The 23581-nt window shown below is 39.6% G+C and overlaps 1 protein-coding gene across 1 annotated transcript in view; it reads left to right on the top strand.

The window, feature by feature from the left end:
• Nucleotides 1-23581, top strand: part of ubxn4 (UBX domain protein 4) — a 54771-nt gene that overhangs the window by 17315 nt on the left and 13875 nt on the right. Inside the window, exons 7-11 of the mRNA XM_044132325.1 lie at nucleotides 9398-9562; nucleotides 9655-9770; nucleotides 12621-12723; nucleotides 13393-13524; nucleotides 23081-23289. Of these exons, the coding sequence (XP_043988260.1) occupies nucleotides 9398-9562; nucleotides 9655-9770; nucleotides 12621-12723; nucleotides 13393-13524; nucleotides 23081-23289 (725 nt within the window). The remainder of the gene's footprint in view (nucleotides 1-9397; nucleotides 9563-9654; nucleotides 9771-12620; nucleotides 12724-13392; nucleotides 13525-23080; nucleotides 23290-23581) is intronic.

Raw genomic sequence — 23581 nt, forward strand, 5'->3', positions numbered from 1 at the left:
ATTATAGTATAAATAGAGTAGGTAAACAATAGAGAGAACGGTAAAAAGAGAGATTAAAGTGTAGATGTCCATCAACTAAGAAGAGGGGTGCGCTGCACAATAAATGCTCACACAGCTTCACCACTATACTAAAATTAATCACACATCCTAGAGGACATAAAAAAATGCTTAATTCTAAAAACAGGAGAAGTTACATTTCTTATTCTAGTCCACTAAAAACAAAAGCAGTCAAAGCTTAATTAAAATAATATCTCCCCCGACCCATTGACAGCTTAGCTAAGCACAGTCAGCTGTCTGCTTATATCTTAACATGGTTACACACACCAGCCACTAGGTGCAGACAATTTCAACTTTATACAACAACTTCTTTTAGAGTGTCATCTCTGATCTGGACACTAACTGAGGGCTGACAGAGGCGCGTTGAAGAGTTATGGACCAGAGGCTTTGGAGCACATGTGGCGCAGATTAACCACTGCACCACATGCAGTGGTTCATCTGCATGTGAACCACACATGGTTCACATGCAGTCAGTGGGTGAGCAGGTGAGTCAGTCAGGCAGTCAAACAATGCAGGAACCTAATTTCCAATGCAGAAAACAAACTCCAAACAACATTATCCTGCTGAGGAGAGTGTTTGCTGGATTATAGAGTCTTGCTGACTTTTGATCACTTCCATTGGTGAAATATGTTTCCTGATTTCCAATTTTTGCCACTACATCAGTGGTGCCCAAAGTCAGTTCTCGAGGGCCAGTGTTATGACTGTCTAGTGGTGGCCAGATCATAACATGAAGGATCCATCCTCTTCAGATCTCAAAAATGCAAAAACTTGCCTCCCTCATTAAGAAAAGCATGAGAAAAGTAATCAAACATAAATGGCAGCTTGCTCCTTCAAACTCAAGGAACTTTCATAAGATGTTTTAACAAACAGTGTCGCCGGTCGAGAGGAGGTGACGATGGAATCCAGGAAGACCGCATCAGCCGCTTTTATGTCAGTCACCTATGGCAGGTCGCCAATTGGACATGTCCGCCATCTTCTGGGAGCCAATCAGGGACGGGCACCTGCACACTCATGTTTGCATAATTAAGTTAGGGTTAGGGCCAGTCATAACTGCAGGCATCCTGCATGTTTTAGTTCAGGGGTTTTCAAAGTATGAAAGGGTGAGCCCCCCTTCAAGGAGCTTAAGGCCTGCTGCGCCCCCCCCCCCCCCCCCCCCGTGGAGGGGGGCGGTGGGGGGGGGGGGAGGTAACTAAGTTACTTTCCAAGTCAAGTAGTAACTAACTGCAGGAAAGTAACTAACTGCAGGATTAAGTAACTTTTTAGTTACTTTCAGCAGCTGCTAACAACAACGCTCTGCCTCCTGTGAAAATCACATTGAGCTTTGCCAATACTTAATTGTAAGTTATTTTATAATGGTAACATCAACAATGTGTCTCCACTGATAAGGTTGAACTGAAGAGCAGATTGTACAAAAAATAAAAAACATGAGTAATTTGTGTGGTCCACTGTTGTCTGGAAAACTCTAAGAAGAATTTTAAAGCCCCCCTCCCCCCAGCCTCCAGATTCTGCGTTACGCCCCTGAGTTTGATGTCGCAGCACAGAGCTCCTACTGCAGCTCCACAGCTCCGATGGCTGCGACACTTACCGTAATATTAATAATTATAACGGTGCTAACTTGCCATTATAACTATTGCCAACTACGGACACGTTTATTCGTGGCTGTTTTCACGTTTATTGCGCTGTTCATATTAGTCTCGATGTTTGCAGTTTTCTGGAGCGCAACGCGAAGCTCGACGTCATTCAGAGGTAATACATTAACTTGACATTAACAAAGACACAGCGGGACGGATCATCTGAGAAATGATGAACAGGGAGAGACGGAGTAAAACTACCTTAATGACGGACAAATTCTGGGATTTATTATGAGTCTCTGCTTATTTCCAAGCCCAAATGAGTAACTTCACGTTCAAAAACGAGCCCAAAAAGGCGCAACCCGCCGCTCATTAAATCTGCAAGCGACTTTAAAAAAATGAAGCCCAAAGCCGCTTATAATAATCGGACTTGTCGACAGAAACTCAAAATAGTTCCAGTTTTTCCACCAACAAAACGCGCATCTCCCTCCATTGTTTACATTTCTGTCGCATAGAGACGTCGGTCACTCGACAAGACGAGTAGAGGAAATACGATTAAATAACAAAAGAAGATAGTAACGCAAAAATGATTTTGATAAGTAACTGTAGTCTGACTACTGGATTTGAAATAGCAACGCGTTAGATTACTCGTTACTGAAAAAAGTGGTCCGACGTCAGTAACGTTACTGACATCACTGGCCAAAACATCCTCTAAGGGGGGAAACATTTCCACTGATCCCCGCTCCACACGCGCACCCACAGTACCAACTTTTTCCTAAATCCACAGAGTTGATCGTGTGCGTAAAAGACGTTTCTCTCATATCACTAGACAGCAAGCAGATAGCTTTTCCGGTTTATTTTTTTCCCTCGCACCGCGCCTCCCCTAAAGTGCTCTGGCGCCCCCCCGGGGAGGCGCGCCTCACACTTTGAAAACCGCCGTTTTAGTTCTCTCCCTGGTTTAACACCTGGATCTAATGAATGGCTCATTAAAGGGCTTAAGAAGAACACTGACATTCTGAAAAGGTTATTACTACCACCAGGGAGGTACGAGAATCTGAGAACAGATAGCCAGGGTTAGGGTTAGGCAGGGTACGGCACCAAAGTGACTTGATTTACAACTGACTGCATTCACTGATTGGCTCGTGATTTACCTCACTGAAAACCCCAAACAACATAGTTTAGCTGTGGACTGTGGACAGGCTGTCTGCTATCAGAGAGCTGCTCAGTATAGAGGAGCGTAATTATGAGTTTAATCACAATCAGCACCTGGAACACTATAAGTTTTGGAGCAGAATGACTGTGATTTAGCACTGCAGCTAGCAGCTCATCTCTCTGAAGAACTGACGGTAATAAAAAGAAAAACAGTTCAGTTGTTAGCTTTCTGTCAGAGCTGGAGTTTAGTGGAGACAGTGGGAAACACCTGAACTAAATAGTATTAGCTTGTGATGTGAATTTTATCTTTCCTTTGAATTAAAATAAAAAAAAAAAGTAAAGTTCAAAGTTGGTTTACATATTTTGACTGCATTACCTAAAACTAAAGGGTTACATATTTACAAAAACAAAGTGCCAGAATGTAATTATATATTGAACAAAATATAAACGCCCCATGTCAGATATTGTTCTCACGTGGAGTTAACAGCTGTAAATGAGCATTTACTAACATTTTATTGTATAAAAGTAGTATTTCTTTTGATTTGTGTATAATTTTTAATCCAACTTCCTGTCAGTGAGCATTACTCAGTGAGTTGTTTTTTTTAGTGCATGGGTGAGACATGTCCAGTGGGTGATCAGACAAAATGAGCAACAACTGGACAATTAAAGGCCACCCCAAAATGTAACATTTTGTCACAAGTCGTAATGCCTCAGGTGTTGCAAGTTATGCAGGAGCATACCATTGGCATGTTGAGTGCAGGGACGTCCACCAGAGCAGTAGCTGGATGGCTCAATGTCCATTTTTGGACCATAGGCCATTTAAGAGTTTGTTTCCAACAGACTGGCATTACTGCAAATCTACCTCATCAGCCACTCCAGCACAAGATCGCCACATCCAGCTTGTCCATCTGCAGAATTGACTAAGACCAGCCACACACAGCTCATCACATCTCATACTGTCCGTAACCGCCTACAAGAAACCAACTTGCATGCTTGGCAAATTCCTGAAATCGACCCCTATCATGTTCAAAGGACTGTCAATCTGCTAAAAGACTACACTCCTAAATGTCCAATTTGAGCACTGCTTGTCATTTTCCCTCCAAAATGTCATGTGACTAGTTAGCTGTACTAGCTTCGTAGTACAGCACTCATTCTGGTCAATGAAAGTTCCTACATGTCACCTCATGGCAAAGAATTCTCTGAGGATCCTAAAAGATACATGAAGATGACCAAGGCTACAAGAGGATCGCCAACACCCTGAAACTGAGCTGCAGCACAGTGGCCAAGATCATTCAGCTTTCTAAAGAGTAGGGTCCACTCAGAGCAGACATTGTGTTGGTCATCCAAAGAAGCTTAGTGCACATCACATCCAAATGCTGTCTTTGAAAGACAGGCACATGAGTACTGTCAGCATTGCTGCAGAGATTGAAGAGGTGGGAGGTCAGCCTGTCAATGCTCAGACCATACGCCACACACTACATCAACTTGGTCTGCATGGCTGTCACTCCAGAAGAACATGGATTTCTGAGATCTGCACACAAGAAAGCCCACAAACAGTTTGCTGAAGACATGTCAACAAAGGATATGGATTTCTGGGACCAGATCTTGTGGTCTGATGAGACCAAGATTAATTTGTTTGGTTCAGATGGTCTCCAGCATGTGTGGCAGCTGTCAGGTGAGGAGCACAAAGATAAGTGTAAGATGCCTATAGTCAAGCATGTTGGTAGGAATGCCATGGTTTGGGGCTGCATGAGTGCAACAGGTGTTGGGTACCGTAGTTACATGTCATGAACTCCAAGATGTACCGTGAAATACTGAACCAGAGTCTGATCCCTTCCTTCTGGAAACTGGGTCACAGAGCAGTGTTCCAGCATGACAATGACTTCAAACACACCACTAAGACGACCACTGGTTTATTGAAGAGGTAAAGGTGATGGACTGGCTAAGCATGTCTCTAGACCTAAACCCAATAGAACATGTTTAATCACAGGTGCCATATTTAGAGATTAAAGAGAAGAGGTGCCTCCCAACAGTGAAACGTGGTGGTGGAAATGTTAAAGTCTGGGCCTGCTTTTCTGCCTCCGGACCCTGACATATCCATATCATCCAGGGAACCATAAGTTACCAGGACTGTCAACAAATTCTTGACCAGAATCTCCTGCCATCAGTCAGGGAGTTGAAGCTGGGATGGAAATGGATTATGCAACAAGACAACAACCCAAAGCATTCCAGCAAAAGTACCAAAGAATGGTTTATGAGAAAGAAGATTCACACTCTGGATTGGCCCAGTCAAAGTCCAGATCTCAATCCTATAGAAATGCTGTGGCAAGATCTGAAACGGGCAGTACATGCCAGATGTCCCTCCAACCTCACTCAACTGGCAGAGTTCTGCAAGAAGGAGTGGACAAAAATCCTAAAAAAACAGATGAGACACTCGTTTGTGGTTACAGAAGACGTCTAGTTGAAGTAATGGCTGTAAAAGGAGGTGCCACAAAGTACATGTTTGGGTGGTTCACAAACGTTCAAGCAGGATTGTATATATCCTTTGTATATATCCTCAGCTGATCTGAGTGTTTATCAATCAAATTTTATTTTTATAGCACATTTCAGCAGCGAGGCATTTCAAAGTGTTTTACATCATAAAAATCAAAGTCATGAAACTTAGAATCAACAATCAGAACAATAAGTCAAAGTTTCAAATAGAACTCTAAACAGGTGGGTTTGTAAAGGAATTTAATGTTTCAGCTGTTTTACAGTTTTCTGGAAGTTTGTTCCAAATTTGTGGTGCATAGATGCTGAATGCTGCTTCTCCTCATTTGATTCTGGTTCTGGAGATGCAGAACGGACCAGAACCGGAGGACTTGAGAGGTCTCGCAGGTTGATACAGCAAAAGCAGATCTTTAATGTATTGTGGTGCTAAGCCGTTCAGTGATTTAACAACAGTATTTTAAAGTTTTTTCTTTGAGCTACAGGGAGCCAGTGGAGGGACTTTAAAACTGATATTAAGTGCTCTATCTTCCTGGTTTTAGCAGCATTCTGAGCAGCAGCATTCTGGATCAGCTGCAGCTGTTTGATTGATTTGTTGGACAAACCTGTGAAGACGCCGTTACAATAATCAATGTAACTGAAGATAAACGCATGGATGAGTTTCTCTAGATCTGGCTGAGACATTAGTCCTTTAATGCTGGAAATGTTCTTCAGGTGATAGAAGGCCGACTTTGTAACTGTCTTTATGTGGTTCTGGTCGTTCAGGTCAGAGTCCATCACTACTCCCAAGTGTCGGGCTGATCGCTGGTTTTTAGTTGTAATAACTGAAACTGTGCATTGATTCTAGATCTATAACTCTAGACCAGGGGTCTCAAACTCCAGGCCTCGAGGAACTTTTAGATGTGCACCTGCAACTTTTAGATGTGCCTCTGCTGCACCACACCTGAATAGAGTAATTAAGGCTCTGGAGAACTGGTAAATAAGCCATTTCATTCCAGTGTTTTGTACCTGTGGCACATCTAAAAACTGCAGGACTGCGACCCTCGAGAACTGGAGTTTGAGACCCCTGCTCTAGATTGTTCCTCTTTAGGTACAAAAATAATAACTTCAGTTTCTTTTCTGTTGAGCTGGAGAAAGTTGCCTAAAATGAGTCCACAAACTGTTACTGTTTCTACATAGTCATTCGTGTTTGATTATTCTAAATTTATGTATAGTATGTTGGGGGTTTTACTGGATTTTCTTCTGGAATCGGTTTGTCTGTGGTGTGTTGCTCCTGCCGTGTGGCTGGACACACAAACCGACCAAACCTGTTAGACTTTTATGGGCTCTGTGGTCACAGAAGTTTAGAAAATTGGCCCACAATCCTTCAATCGTGCCATGTGAACCAGACCTAAAACTCACAACCTTTACTCCTCTTATCTCGTCTCTCCACTGCCCTAACGCTCTCTGACTCTGGTCGCTATGGGAACATTTACATATCCCTTCAGAATAAGATACAGATGCGCCACAAAAACGAACATTTTACTTTTGTGAAAATTTTAACTCCCGATAACCACAAATTAATGGGAGAACTGAGCTTGTTTCTCTGCAACCAGATGGTCCTTCTGGGAGTGATGAAAGACGATGACACCCGAAGTGTTGCTTATGCACAGGTTGCTTGGTTTCTACGTAGTATTGAAAGAAGAAATTACTAAGTTAGCTTAATTTGGAAAAAGCTTGGCTCTCTCTTTCTTCCTATTTCCCGGGTTCTTCCAGCGAGCAGCGTGTGGCAATCAGGAACGACGATGCGTGATGACGTCACAGAGTTACAGCGTTTAATCCAATAGAAAACCACAATGAAGTAACAACAAAAGCTGCAAAGCAGCCAAGATACAGACTCATTACCTGAGACAGACAAAGAATAAAAGGCAAAGACAGAGAAAGAAAAGGCAAAGACATGTGTTTGGAGAAGGCTGATGCCAAAACGGCAGAATATAACAGCAATCTAAATTATTATTATCATGTTCGATCTCTTATAGTGAAGGCGTTTCTCTCCTTGTTAATGTATTCATTAAGGCGTAGCTCTGTATGACCAATCAGACGCTACCTTGGACGGCAATAAAACTTAGAACTTCCCCTAATTTCACGCCAGGATCAAAAAGCCCCTTTTGTCTCCTGTAAGACAAAAGAGCAAGCAGCTGCGTCCTGACCCCATGGGCTTCACATAGACCTGTGAATTTTAAAGTGTCTCCTTCACAAGTTAAACTCAGTAATTTAATTTAAGGAAAAATTACCTTCACAAACCTAGTTTTTCTCATCTGCAATCAGCATCTCCAAAGATTTGAATCTTTGCCTTATCACATAAATCCTGAACAATTTTCTAATACTAAACAACACATTTTCATTGAAACAATTTCCATTTGATTCAGATATTATCATAGACAGTACAATTTTCAAATACATTCAGCATTCACCATTCTAAACTTAGATAATGCACTTTGGTTAAAAAACTTGCTATTAATACTTAGAAAAATGTTAATGATCTCAACATTCTATGTTGTATTTAGTTTAAACCATGCCATATGTGATTCTAGAAGACCTTTGATGTTCTGTGAACCAAACCGGGTTCTGTTTCACAGGCAATGCTAATTTTATGGCCTCCTGACACAGCAGGAGCCTCACAGAGAGATCCCCTTTTTATCTGCATTATTTTCCTACTTCTGAATACTTACCGATAGAGTAGTTTTAGTTTCAAATCCCTTACCCCAAAATTAAGAAATTTGTTCAAAATCAGACTGTTCATTATAACCTTTACACCTGGGGTAAGATTAGCTGTATTAAGCACTAAAAATAATTATTTTTCTTTACAGTAGCAAAGCAGTTTGAAGCTTCATTAACGAGCCAGTCACCATATCATGCAGAGCTAGTAGCTTGTAGTTTGTTATTGTCCTCACATAACATTTGCGTTGTTGCCACACATTTTCACGGCAGGTCAAAAATTTGCATATATGTACGCCACACATTTTCTGGGCATACGCACACTTTATACACTAGCCCCACATTCTTTCCTAGATTATTGGATTTGATGCCTACAACATCAAAAAGATATTGGATTTTGTCTGGAAGAGAAAGGACTCCATGCCACATTAGTCTGCTCTCTGTGTTGCAGAGGTCCTCAATCCTGCTGGCTGCATCACAGCAGTCATACTTTACGTAAAGAATGTGGTGTTGAATGCAGCCATTACAGATCAGCCTTTGTTGGTGTGTAGCCAACAGTTTTTGCCCACGTTGGCTTCTGTTATGTTTGCTCAGAACAGCCTTATCACCTCCAGCTGTTGCTGCAAGCTTCTGTTTCATGTTACCAGGCTAAAGCTGCTCCCTGTCTCTCCATTCTGTCCTTGTTGCTCATCCGGCTTGTTGTCGAGGAACCTGACAGCAGAAGATATTGTTCTGGAGGCTTCAGCATTGATTTTGGCTCTTCTGCTCCACTTTGATTTACCAAATGGCTTTCTCTTTTGCCTCTTTCAAATTGTCATGACATTATCTGAATGCCTTAAATGAATGTAGAGTCACACTGTCACCTTATATTTGCTCATGTCTAAAATGAATGGAGGAGGTACACTTCCAAAGGTCTAAATGCTAAGCTTGTTTCATAGATTTACTTGAAGGCCTCCAGAGGCACTGATGGGTGGAAGTCTTTTGGGAAACGATCAAAATCATCCAAGGGAATCAATTTTAATGCTTTGTATAATGGTTGATGGCTCATAACTAAGGTTAGGCTAGGTGTCAGTTTTACTTTGTCAGGGATCTGTAATCCTCCCATGTAGCTTTTTCAGAGATCATGCTTGTCACTTATCATTATCACTGAGAAATTACACTGTACGGAACACTTTAGCCAGTCTGCAGATAACACAATTTGAATTTAGGATCGTTGTTTTAAGACAAAAACACACATAAGAACATAAACTTTCAAAAAGCATTTTATGCTATAAAAACATTTTATTCCCTTTTTAAGATCGAGATAAATTATTGTGCATTTAATATTTTTTAAATATAAAAAGAAACACTTATTTATACTGAGAAGCCCCTCAGTCATTATTAATGACTGAGGGGTTACTCAGTCATTATTAATCTACTTGCATGTTTTTCAGAATGATGTCAGAAAAGAAATTGAGCGCAGGAAGATGGGGAAGCAAAACCAAGAATTTAAGAAAAAGCAGGATCAAGAGAAAACAAAGCAACTCCTGGAAGAAAGGAACAGAGAAAAGGCAGATGAGAAAGCTGCCAGAGAACGAGTGAAGCAACAGATTGCTATGGTAATCTGGTCTTTCTCCTGTCTTAAATTTGAAGGTTGCTGTCATTGTATGAAATTTCTGTTCCTGACTTGAGGAAATTGTGGTTGTTGTAGGACCGAGCAGAGAGAGCTGCCAGTTATGCCAAGATACGTCAGGATGAGAAGGATGCCAAGCAGAACCTTCTACAGGCCCAGCAGGCCAAGAGGGAGGCGCTAATCAGAGAGAGGGGGTAAATAATTAAACAGATTGCTTTAAATGAAGACTACTACATAATCAGTGTTTAACATCATTAATTTATTGACAACTCAATTTGTTTTAAAGCAAGAAGGTAGCTCCTGTACTGTTGAAATAAATCAACCATAAGAAAGTGAGTCAGCAAAAATGGCCTTAAAAGAAAATGTCCTCTGTAAAAACCACTGACATTGACAAAAACATCTTCATGATGCCCACAGGACTGGGAATTTGATTCCCCACAGTGCAGAAAGTTTTTTTTGTTTTGTTTTTTGTTTTTTTTGTTTTTTCAAAAAAACACACCATGGTCTAAGGTTTTCACGAGGCGAAAATAGAGAAAGTGAACTATTCTTAATAGACTGGATGGTGAGAAAAACCCAGCAACAAAGGAACATCATTAACAAACTTCAAGCAAGGATTAAGCAACAGTGTGTCATAATTTTTCAGGATTTGTCCCAGAAGCTGTCAAGCTTAACTCTTCGCATAAGTTGACAGAGATTCTTAAAACTGGCAACTGTAAATTCTTAAAGCATACTTATCCTACAGATTCTTATTAGAGATCTATTGATACATAGGCCAGCCGATATTTTGGATTGATATTTGTTCTCTTCTTGTATTGGCATCAGCAATATGTACATGTGTTTGCTGATGCATTAGTGCATTAAGTAGCGATTCCTGAGTTCACATGAGCGCATGCATTGCCATGTCCTCCCTGGCAGAGAGCGACTGGTAATGTTGTAAGACTGAGTGCCAACAACAACAACAATGGTAAGTTTTCAACTTTTCATGTTGAAAACTTGAAAGTCTAATTTAGCTGTGAAAGTCTATCAGTGTCACATTGTGAACGGGAGAGAACAACAGTGCGTATCTGTTTCCCTCTAGCTCGGGCCTTGACAATTCACTGGAGGATTGCAGGTATTTGTAATGCAGGAAACTCCCGCATAAAATGACAGTAATGTGTGATAACATGACGCATGCATCGGTGAGACGAAATAGACAACTTCCATCACTTCTCTCTTTAGCGTGAACTCCCTCTGCTGTCCAACTCTTGTGTTCCAACCAACAGCTGTTGGATTCTTTTGACAGAGCGCTAATGAAAACGTCTTTAAGGTGTAAACTTACCAGATGAAGTGAAGGAGGGGAGGGGGATGTTAACTAAATACTAAAGTGCTGGAGGCAATGCTGATGCCAGGGCTGATTTTTAAATATATATATATTCTAGAGGAAATTAGGCACACCCACCAAAGATTGTTGTGGATTCCTGGATAAGGATCACTCCTAGTGAGTTTGGTGCAGCTCGGCTAAATTATATGGAATCTAGAGCTAAATGTATGACAACAGTGTGACCTGTCACTTTGCTGCGCCACCATGGCCACGCCTTCCACTCCACCGTCTTGGCGTTTTAGAGCAAGTGAGACCAACTAGGTAGATACACAAGCTGATCTTCTGACTCAAGATCAGCTTGATTAGTTCAAGGGGGTCAGACACAGAGCTTTCAAAGTAAAAAAAAAGTCACTTCCTGTTCTGAGGGGATGGGGCTTAGGTGGCAGACCCTGACGACTTAGGACCGTAAGGCATCCAACCAGGATCACTCACGACAAGTTTGGTGCCAATTGAGTTTTTTATGTGAAAGTTGTAGTGTTTTGTTTTCTTTGGCAAGTACGCCAACTTCAGTGCCCTGTAACGGCCCCTGAACATATACAAAAAGTCTTTTTATTGATAACTTCAAAGCCCCATGCTTTATCTGTATCCTGACCAAGAATGAAGCTGATAGGTCGAAATCCCTAGGAGGAGTTTGTTAAAGTTCAACATGAGTAAAAATGAAAAATCGCCTTAATTTGACCTTTGACCCAAAATGGACGATCTCCTGTTTATTTTGGGGGGTACCGCCAGGAGACCTTTTTTCTTTATTTGGGAGACTCTACCTACATACCAAGTTTCGGATCTCTACGACTTACGGTTTCTCCTATATCAGTTTCGCCACGCCCACTCGCGACTCCACCAAAATCTGAAAATTTTACTAGGGGGACAATTCTCTGTGAAGCTTGGTGACTTTTTCAATATGATAAAGTCTCCAAAAAGCCAATTCATCTGACAGAAGAATAATTAGAATTTTTTTTTTACAAAAACAATAGGTCTTCGCAATGCTTTAGCTGCAAGGGCCTAATGATGTGACTACAATCAAACTTCTGTTTAAGCAGTAAACCCAGAAGTCTGTTTGGATGTGGTAGTCAGAGCCAGAAGGGTGTTATTAGCGTGTCATGTGCTTCACTGACAGATTTATTTTATAATTTTAAATTTGTAAATTTCAGCTATTATTTACATCTGATCTAGTTTCTTCTGTTCCATAATTATCATGTATGTGTCATGCCAACAATATCGATGCCAGATAAAATGCGACATGACTGTGCAGACTACAGACACTTTAAAACCAATCAGAGATGTGAATTGAGACTGTATATGAAAGTGGATCACATCAAATTTTTTGGGTGGTGAAAAGATCGGGATTGGGCCATTCAGACTCTGATATGATTTGCATTTGAGCAAAAAAATAAAGAAATAAAAAAATATAAAAGTTAATGTCACATTTGCCTGTTGTATGAATGTAGCCCTTGAAATGTGTTTAGGCATTTTCAGCACCATTGAATTAGGAAGTGTATCTTCCTGTACAATATTGAAAATATTTTCAATATCATATAGATGTTTGCATTGATGCATGGTTGTGGAGTTGATTATTAGAAGAACAGATTTAAACTGTGAATCCAAAACAAGACAAAAACTACAACTATCTTTGCTTCTGCGAATGATGCTTTAATTTTGTGCATCTTCATTGTGTTTGTGTGATCAGTACCAATTCAAGGATACAGTTTCGACTTCCTGATGGTTCGTCTTTCACCAACCAGTTTCTCTCACAGACCAGACTGCAGGAGGCTTGGGATTTTGCTTTTGAGGTCTGTCTGACTTAATCATGTGCTTATTCTGTATGTCCTCCCCATATTCATTCTTTATCTGTTTTTGTAAATATGTTTTACCACATATAAACTGCTCATCTGCACTTTCTTTCTGAAACATGGCCAAACTGTTAGATGTACAGTAAAACATGTACATCTATTTATTATGTTGAGTGTAGAACTCAATATAAACATGTAGTAAATATAAATAAGAGACATTTTTTCTGAGAGGAAATGAGACAAGCATCTTATTTTAGAAGGAATATCAGATGAACAAAAAATCTTTATATGGATTACAAAAAGCATATCCTCATAACTGTTTAGCAGCCTCGCATGTTTCCACTGTCTTTTGGATGATTAATCTATGCTTGTCAGGTCCAGGCCTTTCAGTTAGAAATGCCTTCCCACTATCACTCTAATCTTAGGTCTTTTGGACTGAAGTCGGAATTTTGTCTTTGGCACTCTCAGTCCTGGAAGAAAAATCCTTAAAACAAATGTTGAGAGAAATTAACTGTCTATGTGAACGAGCACAGACTGAAACATTGTTGTGGTATATGTTCAAATGACTTTATCACTAAACATGTTTTCTTCCTGATGTATGCTTTGAACTTTCATCTCAGAAATATAGCTTAGCTAACGCATCTAATAGCAGTGTTGCTTTTGTTTCAGGAAATAGGAAATCTGTATGGCAACTTCTCCTTAGCAACCATGTATCCTCGACGGGAGTTCACCAGTGAAGACCTAAACAAGACCCTGCTGGAGCTGGAATTGGTTCCAAGTGCTTCCATTGTTGTCCTCCCTGTGAGTAGTCCAGAGTTTATTATGTATATTTATTATGCCCTCACTTTCTATTTAAATTAGTTTCTCATTTCTTTCATTTGGATCAGTCAAGTGTAAAAGTACCATGGCAAATCACCAAACAGATGGTTACAAAAAGACATGTAACATCACAAATAAAATCTGAAAGTCAAATCAAATGATACAGGGCAAGATATTCTCTAAATTCACAAACCTTGGTAAAGCTTAAGTTTGCTTATAAGGCAATCAATCAATCAATTTTATTTATAAATCACCTTTCATACTTCAAACAGCTCAAACTGTTGTGCAGATTAATATAAACAAACTCACAAAAAAAATAATTTCCCACTTCATCCCCCACATGGAAAAACACAACTGTATGAAAAATCTTTCACCTGAGCAGAAATTATTCAATTCAAGAAATGGATTTAAGAAGATGGGCCTTGAGCCTCCTCTTAAAGACAACAACATTTATAGTGGATAGTGTAGAATAGTGGAAGACTATTCTACAAATGAGTATTCTTTCCATAATAGTGGAAAGAACCCTCACCATAAGCATGTGTTCTGACTCTTGGGAACTGTTAGTAGTTTGATTCCAGAGGACCTCAAGGTCTGCAGGGGTTCATATGGATTTAGCAGCTATGCAAGATGAGATGCTACAAGACCATTGAGACATTTAAAAACCACTTAAGGAATCTTAAAATCATCTTCTCTGGAAAATATCAAAATTTTCCACAAAAGTTTACATTTTGAATAATGCAAACAGAAGACAGCCAGTTGTTTTGACTAAGAAGTCTGCTGAGATGGCCTACTCTTCTGCCAAAGGTGGGAAGGGGACCAGTGGTAAAAATTTGAAGTTGAAACTATAGAACGGTGCCAAGTTGATGAATAAAATCCTGTTTCAAAAGCTCAGAACTGTGGGGTGCTGTAGTGGCGCAGGGGAAAAGTACAACCGTAGTCCTCGTGGCGGTGATTGCAGGTTCGATTCCTGGCCTGACGACATTTGCTGCATGTCTTCCCCCTTTCTCATTACCCTGTTTCCTGTCAAACTACTTTCAAATAAAGGCTACTAGAGCCAACAAAACCTTTAAAAAAGCTTAGGCTGCTGTTTGGTAATGTTGTTGACTAGGTTGTTTCAGATTAAGCGCAAGACTATCAGATAGTCTACAACCATCAGATAGTTAGAGTTTATTCTAGGGATGTACAGTGGGGAGAACAAGTATTTGATACACCAGAAAAATGAAACTTAATATTTGGTACAGAAACCTTTGTTTGCAATTACAGAGATCAGACGTTTCCTGTAGTTCTTGACCAGGTTTGCACACACTGCAGCAGGGATTTTGGCCCACTCCTCCATACAGATCTCCTCCAGAGCCTTCAGGTTTCGGGGCTGTCGCTGGGCCACACGGACTTTAAGCTCCCTCCAAAGATTTTCTATTGGATTCAGGTCTGGAGATTGGCTAGGCCACTCCAGGACCTTAAGATGTTTCCTATGGAGCCACTCTTTAGTTGCCCTGGCTGTGTGTTTTGGGTTGTTATCATGCTGGAAGACCCAGCCACGACCCATCTTCAGTGCTCTTACTGAGGGGAAGAGGTTGTTGGCCAGAATCTCACGATACATGGCCCCATCCATCCTTCCTACAATATGGTGCAGTCGTCCTGTTCCCTTTGCAGAAAAGCATCTCCAAAGAATGATGTTTCCACCGCCATGCTTCACGGTTGGGATGGTGTTCTTGGGGTTGTACTCATCATGTTTCTTCCTCCAAACATGACGAGTGGAGTTTAAACCAAAAAGTTCTATTTTTGTCTCATCAGACCACATGACCTTCTCCCATTCCTCCTCTGGATCATTCAGATGGTCATTTACAAACATCAGACGGGCTTTGACATGCGTTGGCTTGAGGAAGGGCACCTTGCGTGCACTGCAGGATTTTAATCCTTGACGGCGTAGAGTGTTATTGATTGTTTTCTTTGAGACTGTGGTCCCAGCTCTATTCAGGTCATTGACCAGGTCCTGCCGTGTATTTCTGGGCTCATTCCTCACCTTCCTCAAGGTCAGTGATGCTCCATGAGGTGAGATCTTGCATGGCGCCCCAGACCGAGGGACATTTTCCGTTATTTTGTATTTCTTCCATTTTCTAAAAATTGCACCAACTGTTGTTGCCTTCTCACCAAGCTGCTTGCCTATTGTCCTGTAGCCCATCCCAGCCTTGTGCAGGTCTACAATTTTATCCCTGATGTCCTTACACAGCTCTCTGGTCTTGGGCATTGTGGAGATGCTGGAGTCTGATTGATTGAGTGTGTGGACAGGTGTCTTTTATACAGGTAACGAGTTCAAACAGGTGCAGTTAATACAGGTAATGAGTGGAGAACAGGAGGGCTTCTTAAAGAAGAACTAACATGTCTGTGAGAGCCAAAATTCTTACTGGTTGATAGTTGATCAAATACTTATTTCACACAATAAAATGGAAATTAATTATTTGAAAATCATACATTGTATTTTTCTGGATTTTTGTTTTAGATTCCATCACTCACAGTTGAAGAGTACCTATGATAAAAAATAGCCTTCTTCAAGCTTTGCAAGTGGGAAAACCTGAAAAATCAACAGTGTATCAAATACTTGTTCTCCCCACTGTATAGACAGCCTAATATCAGAGGTCCATATTGATTTTATGTGGCATGAATTCTCAAATAATGTCAATGCATCATGTGTAGTGGGAAAAAAACAGTTAAAATTGATTTTGCCACTGCTTAGGTACATCTTTAGTTTTTGACGTGGTGTCACAGTTTCATATTTCCATACATAGTATTAGATTGACCACCTTTGGCTGAAAGTTCCAGTCTTTACAGAAAACTAAGCAGTGAAATAGTCATTAGTGAAATTATTAAGACAGATTGTACAACACCTTTTTAACTTTTTTTTATCAATAAATAATGAATCCATGACCATTTCATACTTTCATACATCAGTACAGTGTTATTAAAGGAAATAACATAAAACCTGCATAAACCTGGTAGAATAAGTGTGCTCATCTTTAAACTAAAACTTAGTTGAAGCACAGCATGAAGTCTTTGTTCATAAGATCTGTTTCTGTCATTGTAGCAGAAACCTGAAGGTTGTGCATGAAAACTGACTGTTTTGAAGAATTATTTAGATTTTCATTCTGCCCATCAAAAACCCAACTCCAGTTGGACAAAAATGTGTCCCACAGTCAGATTACACTCAGCAGAGCATCAAAGAAACAACACCAGTGTCTCTGGTGTTATACAGACACACTGATGTCTCTTTATAGTATCAATACAGCAACTTTTTAATAATAAGTTAGTCTACTTACTCTGATACATTTTTAAACAATAATCATTATAAAATAACTTTACACTGTTATATATTTTTTCAGTTTCTTATTGATAAGTTCAACAAAACCATAATACATTGTATAACACCTTTTTCTCCAGTTCAGGGAACACTAAAACCTTTACCCCTCCCAACAACCTCCAACAATTGCACCAAAGTGGATATATACACTATAATGCTAAAGGAATTCACTCACCTGCCTTGACTCACATATGAGCTTAAGTGACATCTCATTCCTAATCCTTAGAGTTCAATATAATGTTGGTCCACAAGGATGTCCACAAGGTTAGGGGATGTGTTTATGGGAATTTTTGCCCATTCTTCCAGAAGCACGTTTGTGAGATCACATACTGGTATTGGACAAGAAGGTCTGGCTCTTATTCTCTACTCTAATTCATCCCAAAGGTGTTCTGTTGGGTTGAGGTCAGGACACTGTGCCGGTCAGTCAAGTTCATCCACACCAGACTCTGCCATCCATGTGTTTATGAACCTTGTTTTGTTCATTGGTGCAAAGTCTTGTCAGAAGAGGAAGGGTCCAGCTCCAAAGAGTTCCCACAAAGTTGGGAGCATGGAATTGTCCAAAATGTCTTGGCATGCTGAAGCATTCAGAGTTTCTTTCATTGGCACAAAGGGGCCAGGCCCAGAAAAACAACCTTCCACCAAACTTTACATTTGGCACAATGCAGTCAGACAAGTACCATTCTCCTGGCAACTGCCAAACCCAGACTTGGCCATCAGATTGCCAGATGGAGAAGCACGATTCATCAGTCCAGAGAACGCATCTCCACTGCTCTAGAGTCCAGTGGTGGTGTGCTGTACACGACTGCATCCAAGGCTTTGTATTGCACTAGGTGATGTACGGCCTGGATGCAGCTGCTTCACCATGGAAACCCATTCCATGAAGCTCTCTGCACACTGTTCTTGAGCTAATCTAAAGGCCACGTGAAGTTTGGAGGTCTGTAGTGATTGACTCTGCAGAACGTTGCCAACCTCTTGGCATTATGCTCTTCAGCATCTCTGTCAGTTTATGTGTCCTACTACTTTGTGGCTGAGTTGCTGTCATTCCCAAACACTTCCATTTTCTTATAATACAGTTGACTGTGGAACATTTAAGAGAGAGGAAATTTCACGACTGGATTTGTTGTACTGGTGCCATCCAGTCACAGTTCCACACTGGAATTCACTGACCTCTTGATAGAGGGCCATTCTTTCACAAATGTTTGTAAAAATAGAAACAGGCTGCATGCCTATGTAATCCCGGACTCAGGAAATAATTTTAAATAATTTAGATGTTAGGGACCAGTTGCTAGATTCAACAGGAATTAAGGTGAGTGTGAAATGAACTGGTTGGAGGCAGGAAATTAGCAAAAAGATAGCTATTGAATAGAAACCAAAAACGTTAAATAGTTTAACAATCACAGTTAGCAACAATAAAAACAATTTCAATAATAAGCTGACATATCAAAAGTTAAACCCCAGTCCTATTGAGCTGAATGTTTCATTTAGTATTTTATTCATTTGTTTGTCCAGTCAAATTGTGTTTTTGAGTTCAGCTCCTTTTTTCATTTGGTGGTCTGGTTTGTTACCACTAAGAGAAAATGGAATTTCTTTGAGCAACAGACACAGCAATGGGCAGCAACACGGTTTCTTTGGGTCACGCTCAAGATGTCTCATCAATTTCAGTACTATTTTTGCACAGTCTCCGTCTTATGTTCCCAAAGTTCAGTGACAATTAATTTTAAAATGAGTTTTTTTTTCCAAGATTAAAGAACACAAGTTTATTAATGGGAATAAAAGAAGAGAGAAGGAGATGTTTTCTCTTCTGGGTTACACCTAGGTGCTTAACTTTATACACCTGTAGCCATGGAAGTGATTGAAACACCTGATTCTAAAGATTTTGATGAATGAGCAAATAGTTTTGGCAATATAGGGAACTTTAGTAGTGATATGTAAAGGTCAATTTTGGGTGTAGCAGCTCCCCAGCACTTGAATTACTCAGCCAGTCTCAATGGGTGAATTTAGCGTTTTATTGAAGATCAACCATAATCATCACAGTCACCACAATTACCTCCGTCACCGTGAAAACTAAAACATATACAAATATTAGAATCCGAAACATAAACTTGCAATACAAATAACAAAACAAAACATACCTCGCTGCTTTCACTGGGGAACACTAAGTGTTGATTTCTTTGTGCCAAACATCTTGACAGTTCACGTCATTCATTGGTACAATGATTCTACCAGCTTTTAACTACAGCAGCCCGTGAGGGACATACAAAAAAAACCAAAACATTGCAAAGTGCAAATACCATTAAACAAACAAAATATAAACCACCAACAATGCTAATCAAAATAGACAAACATCCATAACCAATCTGCGATATTATTAATTTGGAAAATTCACTTTGAACAATTTACTTTAAATAGTCTACAATTGTAAATAATTTAGACAATCTATTTGAAATGACTCACTATCCATTACATTGGGAAAAAGAAAAACAGAAAAATCAATGTTAGACATGTATATTCTTCTGAAATTGAAATGAGGGATTCACTTTCTTAATTTGATCCAATACCGGTCGCCAGATTTTGTAGACACAGACTTGTAACATATCTTATTATTTCCACAGTTAAATTATGGAAAAGGTCAATAAGCCAAAATTTAAAAGTTGGAAGGGACTTATCTTTAAATTGAAGCAATATCTTCCTCCATGTTAACAGAGTAGCAAAAACTAAAAGGATTTTGTTATTTTGATTAAAGTAAGGGAACTGTGGCACAATCCTAAATAGACAGAGTATGGCGTTGGATTTAACAAATATTCCCATTCCATCAGAGATAAATTTACATGTAGACTTCAAAAATTCTCCGTTTTGTACAAATTCAAAAAAAAGAGACAGAGTGGCTTCTTCCAATTGACATCTATCACAGTGGGGTTGTAGGTCTGGTCTAAATGTTGCCAGTTTTACCAGACAGACCAGTGCAACCTGTGAACCACTTCAAACCAATGCTTTAGGCAAGTTGAAGAGTGAATATTTTTCAATGCAGACTGCTATATGTACTCCAAGAGTTCAACACCTACTTCCTCTTCCCATTGTCTTTTCACATGTCATTAATTCTCATTATTATGGAAATTAATGACCTGATCAATTTTACCAATATCTCTTTTATCATGTGGCTTGAATTCCAAAATAGCTTTAAGAAGTGACACAGGTAATAGAGACTGGAAGTTACCAACAGCTACACACAAAACTATGAAGTTGAAGATACCTGAAGAAGTGAGGGTCCAGAATTTGGACTTCGATCTCCATTTGCTCAAAATTTGCAAAATTACCTTTGATATACATGTCTTTTAAAACTGCAAGGCCTTTGTAGACCAATTTGTAGCTGGGAAAAATGTGTGGTTTCTTGACATTTTTAGGAAGTAAAAAAGATTTTCTGAACTGTGGCCATATTATTAAAAAGTTCTTAATCAGTGGATTTAGAAAGTATTTACCTACTGGACAATGTGATGTGAATATTGAGCAAAGTGATGCATGAAGAGAAGTGGGTTGGTGTTACATCCACAAAGGGCTCAACATATTTGAGGACATGAAGACAAAAATGAGGATTCAAACGTATTTTTATTTTCACAACTCTCTGGAGCTTTTCTTTTAGACGAGCTTCTTTTGAGTTCCTGTAAAGCAAGAGTGAATTAAATCCTCAGTTTCCCCGTGTCCCAAAAATAAAAGAAAACAAAAATCCCAAAGTATCAACAGAAAGTTGGACCTGATGAGCCGATCAAAAAGAACAAAACGATACAGCAGGGGGCCAACCGTATACAGGGCCGCCGAAGCCCCTGCTAGTACCGGACTACAAGAAAAAAAGAACTACTGAAAAAGGAAAAATCAAAAATAGGACAACCGGTCCCACCAGGTCAAAATCACAGCGAAAAAACATCAACCAAACAAACGGCTAACAAAAAACTACCGGGAGGCAGGCTGGAGACGTGCGCACCGCGTCAGAACGCATCGTCGGTGGTTGTTGGGAGTGGGCGTCGCCTTTTACCTGGCGCAACCCAGACTATTTATAGGCGGTCCAACAGCGTCACAAATTAACGCACCAAATTACAAGAAAGAATTATCCAAACTCCAAAGTATATTAAACAACAAAGCATCATACAACTAAAGTCAATACAAAATGATCCATGAGAAAAAATAGAAATAAATACAATGTGCCGAAAGCACACAACAGTTAGCATGACAAGTTCTCCATAAGAATGTGATTTATATCATAACAGATCTGAAATTGGCTACCCAATAGTAATGCTGAAAGTTGGGCAATGATAGTCCTCCATTTTGCACTGCAGGGCAAGTTAGTCTTGTTTTTAACTATTTTATATAAGATTTCTGTCTATATACACTGCTCTTCCATTCTCTGTTAATTATTATAGCTGAATTTATAGTTCAAAGTCAGCCCCTTTCTCAGAATTAATCTAGGTTTCACACATAGTGATGACACTGAAAGGCTGATTGAACTGACTTAGACACTCTTTGATGCTGTTAATTTGTATATAAACTCTTCCTGCTGTTGAAATATATGATGGAAAATTGATGGAAACCTCTGGAGATGATTATGTAAAGAAAAATTCCTCATAAAATCAAGAAGATTATGAACAACCCTGAACATCCTCTTCATGAGAATGTCTTGGGAAGGCAGAGGCTTCTTCAGATTTACTGTAACACAGACCGCTACAGGAGATCTTTCATACCGGCAGGCATTACAATCTACACGTTCAAGAATTCATGAATCATACAACATTTAATTTCCCTTTGGAATTAATAAATTAGCTTTGAATTTGAATTAAATATTGGTGTCTCTGAATTTCTATCAGTGCATCTTTTGGGGACTGAATTCGAGAAAATCAACAATGAATCTAAACTTGTTCACGGATTGATTTTTAAATCCCTAAAGTTGTACATTTTCCTTTAGTGTGGAAAAAAAAGATCACAGAAGTCAAAAGTTAGAAGTTAATATGACATTCATGTCTTTTATGTCTGTATGCAAGCAGTGATGGCAGTTACTTTGAAAAAGTAACGTAGTTAGATTACTGACTACTTGATTTATAAAGTAACTAAGTTACAATAAAGGTAACTTTTTTAGTTACTTTCAGCAGCTGCTAACAACAACCCTCTGCTTCCTGTGAAAATCACATTGATCTTTGCCAATACTTAATTGTAAGCTATTTTATAATGGTAACATCAACAATGTGTCTCCACTGATAAGGTTGCAGCGCAGAACGGCAGGGCCGCTTTTTGTTGGTAGTGCAGCGCACAGAGCTCCTCCTGCAGCTCCACCACTGAGATGGCTGCACAGATTTGTGACACTTATCTTAATATTAATAATTATAATGGCGTTAAGTTGCCATTATAATTATTGGCAACTACGGACACGTTCATTCGTGGCTGTTTTCACGTTTATTGCGCTGTTCATATTGGTCTCGATGTTTGCAGTTTTCTGGAGCGCAACGTGAAGCTCGACGTCATTCAGAGGTAATATATTAACTTGACATTAACAAAGACACAGCGGGACGGATCATCCGGGAAATGATGGACAGAGAGAGACTGACTAAAACTAGCTTAATGACGGACAAATTCTGGGATTTATTATGAGTCTCTGCTTATTTCCAAACCCAAATGAGTAACTTCACGTTCAAAAACGAGCCCAAAAAGGTGCAACCCGCCACTCATTAAATTTGCAAACGACTTTTAAAAAATGAAGCCCAAAACCGCTTATAATAATCGGACTTGGCGACAGAAACTCAAAATAGTTCCAGTTTTTCCACCAACAAAATGCGCATCTCCCTCCATTGTTTACATTTCTGTTGCATAGAGACGTCGGTCACTCGACAAGACGAGTAGAGGAAATACCATTAAATAACAAAAGAAGATAGTAACGCAGTAATGCAAAGTGATTTTGATAAATAACTGTAGTCTGACTAGTGGATTTGAAATAGCAACGCGTTAGATTACTTGTTACTGAAAAAAATGGTCCGACGTCAGTAACGTTACTGACATCACTGTATGCAAGACTTGAATTCTAAAGTTAGGGGGGGGTTTTTTGGAATCCTCTATTTTAACTTGTTATTTTACAACAAAGATTGATTCACTTTTTTTAAATGACCCCTGTGTATGAGAATTAATTGGACCCTACTTTCCTTTCAGTCTCGAAGGCCTGCTAACACAGTAACCCGTTCTTCTGGATTTGGCATTTGGACAGCTCTGGGTACACTCCTTTACCCTCTGCTTGCTGTATGGAGGTTTCTCAGCTCCTTTCTCTTTGCTGCACCTTATTCATCATCAGCATCCAGAGTCCACGGAATGCACAGCAGCCCTGCGAGCAGCTCCAAAGTCTCCTCAAACCAAGCTAAGAGGTGAGAAACAAAAGGTTTCAGTTTAAGGTGTTGTACCAAAGTATGTAGTAAGCCAGGCAACTTTTAACTTTGCCTGTTTTCAGCCCCTACAATATCAATGTGTGGGTGAAGATTTGCTGTCAGATTTCAGTGTAGAGAAATGGGATCAAGTTAACAACTGATCTCTTTTTTAAGCAGTTGTATTGAATAATCATTGAAAGTAAAATCTAATGCTTTTACCAAATATACTAATAATAAAATTTACTTTTATTTGTGCTTAATTATGGCAATGAATTACGGGACACTTTGTTTT

The sequence above is a fragment of the Gambusia affinis genome, linkage group LG11 (assembly GCF_019740435.1).
Source record: "Gambusia affinis linkage group LG11, SWU_Gaff_1.0, whole genome shotgun sequence".
Taxonomy (NCBI): domain Eukaryota; kingdom Metazoa; phylum Chordata; class Actinopteri; order Cyprinodontiformes; family Poeciliidae; genus Gambusia; species Gambusia affinis.